This window comes from Columba livia, chromosome 3 (assembly GCF_036013475.1).
Source record: "Columba livia isolate bColLiv1 breed racing homer chromosome 3, bColLiv1.pat.W.v2, whole genome shotgun sequence".
NCBI classification, from domain to species: Eukaryota; Metazoa; Chordata; class Aves; order Columbiformes; family Columbidae; genus Columba; species Columba livia.
The window spans coordinates 103212135-103226219 of record NC_088604.1 but is presented as its reverse complement, the minus strand read 5'-3'; the positions used below and the strand labels follow the sequence as shown (position 1 = coordinate 103226219).

The following is a 14085-nucleotide window of genomic DNA, read 5'->3' as shown; positions in this document are numbered from 1 at the left end:
GAAAATATTTTTCCATCCCACAGGACTGAGAGTTACTCATCTGGTACATAGATAATTCCCAGCAAATAAAAATGCTGCTAATCATTGTTGGCATTACCTGTTCCTCACAGCTTTTGTGACAGGACAGCTGACTATAACCCAGTGGGTGTATCACCAGTTGTCATGGGGTTTACCTATATATTCTTGGACAGGCTATCGAATGAGTAGAGAACAAATAATTCCTGGGTTTTTTTGTGTTCAACTGCAGCTTGCATAGCATGGTTTTAATAGAAAAATGTGTCGTGTGCCTCTCAGAGCTTCAGTGAGCTGAAAGCATGCTGAAAAGAACTGGCTTGATGTGCAACTTCTGTTAAATGGTGCTGACAGAAACAAGGGTTCAGCTTTAAAACCAGAAACATAGGGAAAGTGAGTGCCTTTGCTAGGTATCCTTCCTTGATTGCAAACGCTTGGTCTGTGACCAAAACAAGGAAAGACTTTATTATTGGCTGAGGAAAACACAGTAAGATAAGTAAATAAGTGAAATATCCACACCCATCGTATCTCTGGCAGCAGTTCTTTAGTTCACTTCCCTACCAAGTGGTGCCAAAGTCCAAGGAACTAACATCCCTTTAACTCTTTGTCTTCCCCCCTAGGTCTCTGCAAGGCTATTAATGGTTAATGTATGTTCAGGATGAACTTGGCTGACGTGTCTCGAACCCCTATAGGAAGTGCTATCTGATCTGGTCCACCTACCCCAGCAATACCATTTTATTTTTACTGCCGTCATCAGGCATCCCCCACCCCCAGCTCCAGTCCCGATTTGCACAAGTTCAGCGGAGAGCCGGCAGGAAATACCTCACTCGTGCTGTAAAACTGCTGGTGTGCCACAGCTTCAGAGCCAGCTCCCACCGCCCAGGCTCTGTGGAGACTCCTTCAACGAAGGCTTTACTAGGCAAGGACCAGCAGCACCCCAGATCCTTGCACAGGGCTCTAGTCACACCACGGCTGTACCCCAGAATGGGAAGGGAGCCCTTTCCTTGTCACCATCTTAAACTTTTAGTGCTTCCTAACAAAGTTTATTGGAGGGTTTCTGCATAAAAAGCTTTTAGAATTAGATTATCTGCGTATTTCTTCATTCACCAAGAGCTGGCAGAACTTCTCCCTTTGAAAGGCCATTGCCCAAGCTGGTGGATCCCTTCCCTTGCTCACTGACAGAAAACACACTCCTCCCTGCCTCCTAGCCCGTCTGTTCTGCTTTTTCACTCCCACACGGAGGGACTCACTGTCTTCCCTGCCTTCGCACCAGTGAGTTTATATATCGTTGAGGAACTCTGAGCAAACATATGGGACTTTCACTTAATCATTTGTGTATTTCCTCAGGTCTATGAAGTTGCTGAACGGTTTGGAGAGAAAGCTGTATGAGCAGCGGCTAAAGTCACTCGGTTTGTTCAGCCTGGAGGAGACCTCATCTTGCCCTACAGCTTCTTCACCAGGCGCAGATCTCTTATCTCTGGTGACTGATGACAGAACCCAAGGGGATGGCAGGAAGATGTGCCAGGGGAGGTTCAGGTTGGACATCAGGAAAAGGTTCTTCACCCAGAGGGTGCTGGAGCACTGGAACAGGCTCCACAGGGAGGTGTCACGGCCCCAGGCCTGACAGTGTTCAAGAAGAGACTGGACAACACCCTCAGACACGTGGTGTGAACTGTGGGGTTGTCATATGCAGGGACAGGAGTTGGACTCAATGATCCTTGTGGGTCCCTTCCAACCCACGACATTCTATGATTCTATGATCTTCAGGGGTATGTAAGACTGTTGATGGTTTTTATCAACTGGTAAAAAGGCCAGTTTAAAAGCAGCTTATTATATAGATGCTCATTACAGTAACACCCAGCTCAGGGGCTTCTGTTGGTTATCAAAGCAAGGAGCAGATGCCCAAGCTGTTACTCTCTCTGGAGTTCCAGCAAACACAGCACTTGCAGGCTTTCAGAAAACACTGAACTTCACCTAGGGCCAGTGACCCTTGGGGCTGTGCTGTCCTGCTCCCGCTTCACCCAACTTCTGAGGAGGGATGAGCTGAAGTTATGGGTTGACTTACAGACATCAGCCTGAGTGTGACACTGCCTCACTCACACCTTTCCACAGAACTGCCACGGCGTGCTGCAGCTGGCCGCCTTTTTCCTCCCCGAGGCACCCCCCCGAGCGCCCAATAAGGCTGTTCCCCCCACCTCTGGTGAGCTGCTCGGGGAGGGAAGGCACGAGTGGGGATGTACCCGCCGTGAGCCACCACATCTTGTCACGTTTTCGGTTGTCCATGTGTGAGGTGGATGGGGTCTGTGCTCGCACCTGGAGCTCAGTGCTGAAAGGCTTGGCAGAGGCAAATGTGGAAAAGAAAGACCGGACAGGGAACGGCTTCCCCTGCCCTTCAGCCCGCCGGCCCTAACGAGGCTGTGCTTTTTAATGAAAGGCGTAATTGCCGGGGAGACGAACCGGGAGGGCGGCTGAGTGGAATCTGGCCGGGGGGGCCGGCGCGGGGAGGTGGAACCGCGGCGGCTGAGAGCCGAGGCGGGGAGGCCCCGGAGAGATCCTCGGCCTGGCGGGTGGGTCGGGCCGGGGCAGCCCAGCCCGCCGGCGGCCGGAGCCCACGGGGTGTAGCGCCGCGGCCTCCCCCCGCCCGCCCTGCCCTCCGCCTCGGTCCGCCCGTATCCCTGCATTCCCTGCTGCAGCACCCCCTCCTCCCCTCAATCCCATCAGTAGCGGCGGCCCCGGGCTCGGCTCCCCGCGCTGCGGCGGCGCTCGGTGGCGGCTCCCCCCGCCGCGGCCGCCATGTTGAGCTGCTGCGAGCTCGGCGGCGGCGGCTGCTGCGTGTGACCGCGGGAGGGAGGGAGGGAAGGAGGGAGCGGCGGGGTAGAGGAGGGCGCGGAAGCGGAGGGGAGGGAGGGCTCCGCCGTTACCCCTCCCCGCCGCCCCGCGCACGCACACACACCCCACACAGGCACCGCGGCAGGATGCCCTTTGCCCGGGGGGGCGAAGCCGGGAGAGCATCTCGCCGCTGGGAGTGAAGCCGCCGCCGGGGCCTCCCGGCCCGCAGCGTGCGGCCGGAGCGGGGGTCGCCGGCGTTTTCCCGGACGCGCAGCCGGAGAAGGAGGAGGAGGGCGCAGCAGCAGCAGCCATGGGAAGGATTTGACAGGGCTCGGAGCGCTTCCCAGCCGCCCCGCGGCCGTGCCGGTGTGTCGGGGCGCGCGTCCCGCCCGCCGCCCCTTGGCGCAGCGGAGGAGAAAGGGGCGACGATGAAGACTTTAGTTTTTTTGAATCACTGAAAAGCCTTAAAAGGAGACTCGGTAAGGAGGAGGAGGAGGAAGGGAAAGGCTGCCCGGGGCAGGACGTGGCTGCGCCCTGAGGAGGGGCGGCCGGGGGACCTGCGCCCCACCCCCACGGCGGGCGCGGTGGCCGCGGAGGCGCTGCCCGGGCCGGGGGAGGCGGCGGCGGGGCTGCGCGGCCCCTCCGCCCTCCCTCCCTCCTTCCCGGCGCTGCGCGCCCTGCTTTCCTCTTCCCTTCGCGTATTCAAATACATAAATACATGCATTTTTTTGCCTTCCCGTCCGTTGTGGGGAGTGGAGCGCCGGTGCGAGCCGAAGGGGGCTGTTACACTTTAATGATGCGGTTGGGGCTCCTCTCAGGATCGCGTTGCATGATCTGCATTTTGAATGGAGGAGAAGACCTTTTTTAAAATACATAAGTGCGTTTGCCTGTGCGCGCACGGTGAAATCGGTGTCAGCCTCGGTTGAATTTTAGTGCAATTATTATTAAAACGCCAGGAGTGGCCATATATATATATATTTCCCCTTCTTATTAGGCATATTTCGGTATTTTTTTAGGATTATTATTCTATTAAGAAGTATGTTTACACAGATACACATTATATGTCTGAAACTTGCAAGGGTTTAGTTTCAGGCTGGGAGCACCGAGTTGGGCTGGAAATTAAGCATCACCACAGTTTGACACTTGTTAAAAATACTCTTGAGTTATTTTTAAACAACAAAACCCTCAAAAGATTTTTTTTTTTTTTTTTTATGAAGTAATAATAATCATTAATAAAAGAAACCCCAATGCAAACTGAAACAACCATGTCTGGAGAAGTGCGTTTGAAGCAGTTGGAGCAGTTTATTTTGGATGGGCCAACTCAGACTAATGGGCAATGCTTCAGTGTGGAAACCTTGCTGGATATACTCATCTGCCTTTATGATGAATGTAATAATTCTCCTCTGAGAAGAGAGAAGAACATCCTTGAGTATCTAGAGTGGGGTAAGTTTGAATGTGTTTATTTTGTGTACATCCGCCCATGTTCCTGCCTGCATTGTATAATGTCTCTGTTATTTATGTGTGAGAGGGGATTGTTTATAACTCAGTGTTTTACAGGGACGTGTTATCAGTTTTACAGTATGGTGGTGGTGCTAAAAAGAAATCCATGTTGGTTATTTGTCTTTGAGGTATACATGTAAAACGTACATTATTTCTTGACATGGATCAGACTCTGGCACATGAGGCATATTTGTTTGCCTTCAGGCCCAGCTGTTGAGTTTTGTATCCTAAAGTTGCTGGTAATACAGAAGAGCGAGGGGTAAATTCTCTGATGTCTGGAAAAAAGATCAGTACACAATCCTCTGATTTGCATCTCCCATTAAACCTATACTGCTTAAAATAAAATATGTTGATCAACAAGAAAATCCTCCAGAGCTTTTAAGCAGCATGGGTTTGAAATGGCTCTGAAAATGGAGAAAATGACATTCTTTTCTTTAACATAAAATCATTGCTGACTTAATTAGATTGATCTTCCTGATGAAGAAAGCAAAGTTGAAAAGCAGAAGCAAATTGTCTGGCCCCCCCAGCACCCTCTCAATTTTATTTCTTCGTTTTGGGGAGTTAGGGTGTTTGCAGATTTTTAAATGGAAACAGGTGAATGGTAGCCTTCCAGTTCTTAAGTTGTCACAGAACTGGTTGTCTCTATGTTTTTCTGTTTAATTCATGTTCTTCTGCCTCTTAAACATGGATGGAAAACAGAAGATACAGTCTCTCTTAAGAAGCTTGATGAGAACGGTTACTGTATCTGACCTTCAGACTTCAAAGTCATGCTGCACTTTTGCATTTACATGCAGAACCATTTACCACATTTGCTTTGCAATAAATACATCAGCAGGCCTCCTTTATTAAAAAAACCTCACATTTTCGAAACATGCATTTGATTAATTAGTTGGTTGAGCTCTTCATAATGAAGTCACTGAGGAAAGACATTGTTTTGATAACTGATTTAACAACTTGAGGCTGCTATGTGTGTGTTTTATTTTCCTGCTCCTCACTGTAGTCATACTGACATCTAAAGGACATCTGACTCAGTAATTAAGTTTCTTGGACTGTTCATATTGCACTGGTCTTTGTTTGCTTATTAGCTGGAGCACCAAGCTATAATTAATGCATTCTAGCTAAGGAGGAAATAGTAATTAAAAATACTTACGAAGAATCTTCCCTCCAAAACTGTCACTGGCATACAGAAGCTGTGGAAAAACTAGGAAAATATGGTGGCTCCGAGGATGTTCTGTATGGAGGAACTTAGTGTAGTCTGCAGTGGATCTTGCCAGCTGATGTCCTGTAAATAATAATAAAAAAAGTTAACCAAATCAATATGATCAGAGTAACAGTGTGTTTGGGACCTGTTGTATTGGATGCTGGTGCATTCGTGGGTGGTTGTTTGATGGATAAATGAATCATTACAGGGCTCTGACAGGACCCGAAGATTTCTGCAGTAAGCTGTCCAGGCTGCTGATGGAAATAATACACTGTTGTGGAAAGGCTGGAATAAGGTTTCTTGCTGGCCTATTTTTCCTGCTACTTTTCTGCTCTCATGCTCTAACTGTGCCTTAGCAGGACTCTTGAGCTTCAGATGAGAGCAGGTCCTCGCATTTTCAGGGCTGAGTTGGCCCAGTTCTCTGTTCCCAGCTCTGCTCTCCAGACTCCCACCGTGAGAGTTTTGTCAAGGAAGTTTGTGAGGTGGAATGTGAGAGCCAGGGTTTCTAAGACCTGCTGGTGGAAGCGGTGTCTGTATGAATGATAACTTTATCCTGCCAACACCCACATGAGTTGTCCCTTCTCAAAGCCAGTCCTCCCAGTGAAACTGGTGGTCTCGGGCATTTCTATTGAGATCAGAGGGTTGGCAAAATCAGGTTCTTACAGAGGCAGTGAACCCTCCAGCACTCTGGTGCAGTTACTCAGGGTACCTTGTTCCTTGATATATCCATGACCTTGTGTATCTCTCTCTCCAAAAGGGGAAACAACGCAAGTGGTGGACTAGAGAGACGTGATACGTGGTTTTAAAGTCGGAGACGTGCCGAGTAGTGGCAGAAGTGGAAGGCTGGCAGCCAGAAATCGTAGGCTCTGTCTCCATCACTGACTCAGTGCTGAAGTGCTTTCAGCTCTTATTTTTTTTTTTTCCCAGCTTCCCTTTTTGAACAGTAGGGAAAATACCACCAGTTTTACACCAGGGAGTTCTGAAAGCTGCTGTGTGTGAAGCTCTCTTAGTTTTATGTACCGTATAGAATAGCATGTATTAATAAAAATAATAAAACTTGGTGTGTGGTATGTCTACTGGTTGATGTCAGTTGCTGTCTTGGAAAGATGTTTTGCGGGTTTATGCCAAGCATCCACAAATTTGCTTTATTGTTATGAGGAGTGAAATCTGAAATTATTTGAATTGGTCTTGGAATGGTATGAACTGGTATGTTTGTGTGTTTACAAATTGCAAAGTACAAATTTATATCTGAGAACTGTTAATCATCTTAAGCTTAAACTGCTTTACAAAATCACTCTTTCTAGCAGCAAATACGATTTATTTATATAGTTAGTTATTTTTAAGAAAAGGCTAATAAGTGGCTGGTTGGCAATTACAGCCTCCTATTGAGCACAACAGCAAGTAATTATTTCTTGCTTTTCAGTTTTGAGGTGCTACTGTTTGATTCTGTGGAGGTTTTGGCATGGAGCTGACCATGGATGTGTATTTTTGTTTAAACTGTTCCAGGTCTGAGATGTTACATGCTATATTTCATATAAGGCAATATTCACAGCACATTCTAAGTTTTGAGAGGAAAGGTTTAGGAGGTATTCTAGCATGGAAAAGCTAATGTGGTCTTAGTGACAGCCATGTGACTGCTGCTATATTTAGGGGAGCTAAGAAGCTCATGTTCTAGTCCTTGGATCTTTTAGGACTATTTTATGAACTTGTTATCTAGATCTATAATTTATTGAAATGTGAAGCAGAGTGAAACAGTTGAGCATCTGAACTGGTTGTTCATCTTCTGTTTTGGTTTGATGTTTCAAAGTGTTAAACTTCAGCAAGGGGAGAAAGTAGAGTCTCTGCAACGTGGAGTTACATTTTTGTAGGTTTTTGGTCTTCTTGAAGTGCTTGAAATGACATCAGACTGGTTTGAAGTGTCAGGTTGATTATTTTGTCATTTAGAACCTGCATTACTTCTAAAATCCTTTTTTTTGACTTGAAGCAGAAACATAATTATTTTACCTATTTTTATACATTATTGGTTTTGTGGCATGTGAATAACATTATTTGATTTTGTTGTTTATTGTGGCATGTGAATAACATTATTTGATTTTGTTGTTTATTTTGTACAGGTATTTTATATGCAAAGATAACCATGGAAACAACTGGTGTATTTGAGTTCTGGGGGTTAAATCAGGGCACATTTTCAGATGGCGGGAGGGAAGCAGAACATTTAGATTTGGCTTGTTGTATGTTTTTGATGCTAGTTTTCATTTTTATCTTTATTGGTAGTTGTATTTTTGATTTAGAAGAGGGGTTGTCTAATTATAGCAACTGGAGCTTACCAGAAAAGCTATTGAGAATTCCAAGCATTTTGCTTTTTCTTTTCTCCATTTGTATGAGTTGCCACAATGACTCAAGACTGTGAGGGAGGTAATGAAGGCTGATAAGCTGAACTTGAAAGAAAAATATTGTGATAGAAAGAAGCTTTTAGCGATGTTTTTGTTCTGGGAAAACTTTCTTTACAATGGCACCGATTTGAATTGGTTTTAAAAAGAAACCAGAACAATGTTATTTAGGATGCATTGAAAGAAGACTAGAATAAACTTCAAAATGTATGGAGATATTAAGGAGGGAAGATGAAGAACATTACCAATAGCATGGCAAGAGCAGTGGCTTGATTGCATCTGTTCTCTTGTAGGAAAAACAAAAACTGGCCTTTAGTGGCTTTTATGTGTATTGTTGGGGTTTCTGTTTGTTTGCTTGCTTGTTTTTCCCCTGCTACCAAAGGAGGCTTTGGAAGATGGATTAAGTTGTTCTCATTTCTCCTCTAGCAGAACTGAAATGTTGTGGTGTTTGGTGTTTCTGCAGTGCTGTGATGGTCGTAGACTAGACTGTCATAATTGGTCTCATACTTCTGTCATTCCACATGCCGCATCTCTTCTGGCCATTAGAATGGTTCTCTCACCATAAAACTATTTTTCAAGAGAAAGCTGTGGAGAATAAGTCTGTGTTTTCTTTCTGATGGTCTCTGTCATGTTTTTTCCTAAGAAAAAATGGCATGCCCTTTTTCAAGTTAGACTTGTTTTTAAATATTACGAACAAAAGAAAGCAAAATCTTGCCTCTAGATTCCTGCATTACTTCTGTGTTATTCATCTGTTTGTAAGTCATGAAAGAAATTGTAGGCATTTTTAGCTATGAGTTGCTCGTGTTTTGTTTTTAAAACAGACTGTTAGAAAAATCATTTAGGTCCTGTTCTTAGCAGAGACAGCAGCAAAAGACTTAGCACTCAGCTTCAAGTGTTCCTTAATTTTTTAAAGTAGGCCTTGGTGCTTGGTACTTTCTAACCAATTAGAAATACATTAAAAAACCCCCACATTTTAGGGATTATAATCGTGTTTTTCCTTATTATAGTCTGGGGAACACCTTTTTGTCTGATTGACATAAGTGAAAACAGTTATTAAATTCCTTTTGGGAAAGAATGAGCATCCTGCTTGTCAAGGCCACTTAATGGGTTTGAGCAAATACCTAATTCTAAATGTGAGTAGTTCTGTTGCCTGCAGCAGAGGTATATGGAGGTATGGGGATCTATGTATGTAGAAGTCATTGCGGGATTCTTGTGAAACAGTTTTCTGTCTTTGTTTATGATAAAACTTTACTGCTTATTTACCTGAACTGTTGTTTTTGTCACATAGTTGCAGCTACCAGTTAAAAGCTCTTCACTGATTGGGGTGAGAGAAGGAGGTTCTTCAGTGCTGTCAAATAGAAATAACCTTCAAATCTCCATGTTCCAGAATATTATTTAAACAGCTTTTACAGAGATCCAGTTTTATACCAAACTAATTTTAAAAAAATGCAGGAAAACAGATAGAACAGTTGCCTGCGCAGACCTTACTGTTAGGTAGCTCTTTGTTTAACCTCTGTACCTTTTTAATAGTGGCCTCTCCCACATTTATTTAAGTTTTGATTCTTGTCTTGAATAGAGGAAACTAATGACTATAAGTTAACCAACAGTTATGATGTGATCAAATGAGCTGTGAGACCATCCAGTTAATTCTGCTTGTTTTGCTTTAGGGTTAAAGCCGGTTTCCAGTAGAGTGACGCATGAACCTATTGTAATGTGTTTGGTTCTTAACACATTTACAGTACACCAAGTGTTTAAAAATTATTTTTACTTAAAATTAAGTTTTGCAAAGGTGTTCCTTTTCGTGGGTTTTGTTCCTTTGGGTTGGGGCAGTTTCGAGGTGTTCAGAGGCTGCCAGACAGGCTTGGGGGCTTGTGCATTTGGGCTGACTGACTTTCTGCCAGTGATGTGCTTTTTATTGCAAAGGAGTACGGCTTGCTTAGATACAAAGCTAACTCATACTTCATTTTCAGGAATTTTAGGAATGCCTTTATTCTGTACAGAAATTCCTAGCATGCTTTGTGTAATGGGGACAAATGGAGAAATACAATTATATGAGTTAGCCTGCTCAGTGGGCATTGTAAACCTCATGACAACACAATAAATTCCCTGTTACTAAGGCATTCATGCTAAAGGGTTAATCTGATTGTTTATTTGTGGGACCATCAGAACTGTAAATTGTCATGCTGAAGGTGTGTTTTAATTCTTAAGCGCTGTGTAGCATATGACACTGTGAGCGTGTGTGTACCAGATTAAACTTCTTCCTCATTTCTTGGCCTTTCTCTCTAGAACTTTACTGTTGTACTCTTTTATAACTGGTAGCGTATTATTAGTTCACATTTGACAGGAAGAAGGACATCATGCTATAAGAAAAATGAGCTTATTTGGCCCAATAAAGTTTAATATTTGAGATATGTATATATTTTACACAAAGATAAAGATAAACTACCTTTCTTCTTGAAGCTCTATCTTCTGCCTGTAAATCAGTGGTTGAATTCTGAATAGCAGCAGCAAATAAAAGTAATTTCACTTCTGAAGTCATACCTGTGGCTGCATATTCAAGTGCCAGTGTTGTTTTGAACTATTATTGTGAATAAATTGGAAATACCAAATTTCCAGATACAAATTGAATGCAGGCTACTATCCTGGAAATTATTTTTCTCATATTTTTTTATGCAAATTGGCACTGTAAATTATCCTGGACGTGTATTTGAAAAATATTAACCCCTTCACAGCATCCCTGATTACTTTTGTACTGTAAAAAATGGGCCATTTCCATTGTCCCTTCACACAGAAAACTTCCAGAAGCAATTGTATCCTATTGCCAAGCTGTAAAACCTGACTAGAAGAGGTACGGTGGATGGTTGGGACAGAATTACTAGAAAAGGCCAAGTCTTAGACTCTTCAGTTTTATCTTTTGGCAAAGCAGACATTCCTTCCATAAGCATTTATACTTGTTTAATTTGATTTTCTTTTTCTGGCTGAACAACTGGAATATTTTGTTGTGCTCTGGTCTAGCTTACCTCAACACATTATTTTTCTAAAATCCTCATTAAGCTTGGGAATGCCACTAATGTGGGCTAAAATCTTTAAAAAATGCCAGTGAATTAGGTCAATCGTGCAATCTTTTGTTAACTGCAAGATTTTTATTTCAAATAGTTTAAATGTGACATTAGGCTTAATAATAACTGCAAATATCTTCTATTCAGACGGGTCAGTTAGTTTTACTTCTAGTAATACAGCCTAATTAGGTTTACTAGCGGTCACCATGGATAAAATCCACATGAGATGTATCCAGACTTCTAAGACTTTGTGTTTCATAATTCTTCCTTATCTATATCCAGACTTCCAGTTTAAATTAGTTTTGTTACACAATATTGTAGTTTCTTTTATTCTTAGGGATCAGCTTCTCAGTGCACCTTCTCTCTGCATCTTTCTGCAAAGTTTTTGATCTGGAGCTTGTAGGTACTGTGAACTGCAGTGTTTTGTAGGTCATTTTGAGAAAAAATATCTAGCCTTTAGAATAAATTTCCTTCAGCAATTTGGTAGAAATATATGGTAATTCTTTTTGTAGAAAGACTAGGTGAGTTTAGAGTGGCATTCCAAAGTGGAGAGAAAAGGCATTTGTAGATATTAATAACAGTAATTGGATTTCCTGCAAATGTTGTGGGATTTGGCCAGCAACATGTTGCTCTTTTGTTTGTTGGGTTTTGTTTGATTGCTAAGTATTCCCTCTCACTGTAGCCCTTGTTTCATCCTTTTCATCTTAAAATCCTACCTTATTTTGGGCTTGTGTGGCTGTCCTGTTTGTGAGGTGTCCTCACCTGAAGTGGAGGGCCTGCAGGTCTCCATTTCTGACTTCTTCCTCTTTTCCTTTCTGTGTGTTTTTCACGGATACCACTATTCCAAAGCAAAGCTTGAATGCACTTACCTTCTCTAAGCTGAGGCCTCCTGCTCTTCTTCCCCGCTTCCATTCCGTTGCTTTTCTTCCGAGCAGGATCTCAGTTTGTCTTTCTAAATGTGATGTGGATATCCATGTGTCAGTCTGATCTTCCCATGGCCACAATTTTAGTTTCTGGATTTTGGTTGCTTTTTTTCTTGTTTCTCCCCAGTCATCCCCAAAGTTTCATGATTTTATTTGGTCAGGTTCATAATATAGAGCTGGGGTGTTCAAATTCCTTTTCAGCGGGGGCCACATCAGCCTCGTGGTTGCCTTCAAAGGGCCGAATGTAATTTTAGGACTGTATAAATGTAATTACTCCTACATTTATAGAGAGATTGTGTGTGGAGAATGGTAACAAAAAGAAGTCACCTGTATGAGAAGTACACACAGGCTTTACCTACAGCTGCATCTGTGCAGCATTTTTTGTAAAGACCCTATATATTCCCTGTGAGATTCAGTACATATCAATTGATTTACTAACATGAATAATTTCTACTTGTAGGCTCTTGCCGAGCTGGGGCCTTGGGTGGTTTGTTCTGGCTGTGAGTAAAGTTGTGATCTGTTTTACTCCTGTGGTCTAAGTACGAAGAGACTGGAGAGAGAATAAAGCTTTATCATTTTAATACCTGAACCTAAATGAAGAAGTGATAGGAAGGGTGGCAACAACTTCTGTTACAGGAGTGCGAAGTGGCTTAAGAAAATGTCACTCATGCTGTGGGGACACCGTAGTCCCAAGGTATTTCCTGCTCTTGCTCTTTAAACCTCTTTCACCTTTACCACCCTGCCTTCTGTAAATAAAGCACTGTGTTGTCCAATGTTCTGCAGGACACATAGTAACAAGAGAAGGAAATAGAAGTTTGTATTTTAATTGTAACTCATTGTTTTTATCTGGGATGGGGGTTGACTTGATGGTGTCATAGGGCTGGCTAAAACCACTTATCTCTGTTTTTTGTTGGTGCTTCTGTGGGCAGAGGGACATAATCCAGTTGAAAACTAACCCTGCAGAAACACATTGAAATCTGTTGGTCTGGTTGTGTGAAGAGATTGTGCAAAAGGAGGGGGCTTAGGCTGTGACAGCCCAGACTTCAGTGGCTTCACCTGTGGTAGCTCCTGTGCTCCAAGTGCAGGGCCTGCCTCTGAGATTCCCTCTAACATACAATTTTGTACCAAATTTGGACATTATCAGCTTATTCTGATACATATTTTGTGTAGAAATTCAGTGAGCCTTTTTGTTTCCATAAGTTTCCAAAACTTTTCTTCTAGTCATGAATAGGAGTCCTCAAAATAGCTATCTGACTTAGATGTTGGCAGTTCTTTGGGAAAAGAGAAGTGCTGGTGTGCTTGTGTATTTTGTGTATCTGGTGTAGTATCACTCGATGTCTTTAAACAGTTTTCCATGTGTGGTTTATAACTGAAAGACAAAGATTCTTATATTAACAGACTTGGAATAGTTTTGTTCTATTTCCCCCAACTTTTAGAAAATGAGGTCGTTCTGTTTTGTGATAATTTAAAAGGATCCTTTTATAATTTTGGTAGGGACTGACACAAAAGAGACTTGTTTTGCCATGATGTGATATGTTAGTGGGAAATTATAGAAGCCGCTTCCTACGTAAATAGAAATTTGCAGGAAAAATCATTATTGTTTCACTGTGCTGTTTCTGTCCTATGATGCTTTATTTTGTTGTGTCCCTCCACCCCCAAAATTGACTATTTTTATGTTCATGCTAGCGATCACCTTTGGCTAATGGCAGATGTGTTTCTATGCTTTTGTATCTTTGCAAGAGGCATAATTTAACTCTTGAAATAAAGTTAGGCAAATTGTTTTTTCTGGATCTAAATATTTGGTATGCTGGCTTTTTTGTTTTCTTGATACTTTTGTGCTTTACTCATTTTTCTGAAACCAAGGAATGACTTAATGTCTCCACTGATGATAATCCAGACTCTCAAAAAGAAAACTCTAAATAGACTTAAGGTTATTAAGAGAAAATGGTATATGATATGTATTACCACAGCTGGTGTGTATTATTTCGTTAACTTGGTATTTGTTGGTTAACTTGATCCTCCAGTAACTCTTGGACTTGAGAGAAGATGATCTGGGAACCAGTTGCTTCTAGTGACATAGTTTCTTAGCTCCTTTGCTGGATACCTGTACAAATACGTGGTTGAGCTCGTGTAAACAGCTGATAAGTCCCTTCCTGGGTGATATAGCAGAG

General features: G+C 42.9%; 1 protein-coding gene across 18 annotated transcripts in view; it reads left to right on the top strand.

Annotated features, from left to right (window-relative positions):
* The first annotated feature begins 2814 nt into the window (after positions 1-2814).
* The window catches only part of CDC42BPA (CDC42 binding protein kinase alpha), a 193384-nt gene continuing 182113 nt past the window's right edge, over positions 2815-14085 (top strand). For 3 of the 18 annotated variants that reach the window (XM_065058628.1, XM_065058631.1, XM_065058630.1), the window contains exons 1-2: positions 2836-3320; positions 4059-4284. In XM_065058628.1, coding sequence (XP_064914700.1) covers positions 4089-4284 — 196 coding nt within the window. In that variant the 5' untranslated portion in view covers positions 2836-3320; positions 4059-4088. Of the gene's footprint in view, positions 3321-4058; positions 4285-14085 lie in introns of all 18 variants that reach the window. The other 15 variants (XM_065058635.1, XM_065058634.1, XM_065058638.1 and 12 more) reach the window with 13 other exon arrangements.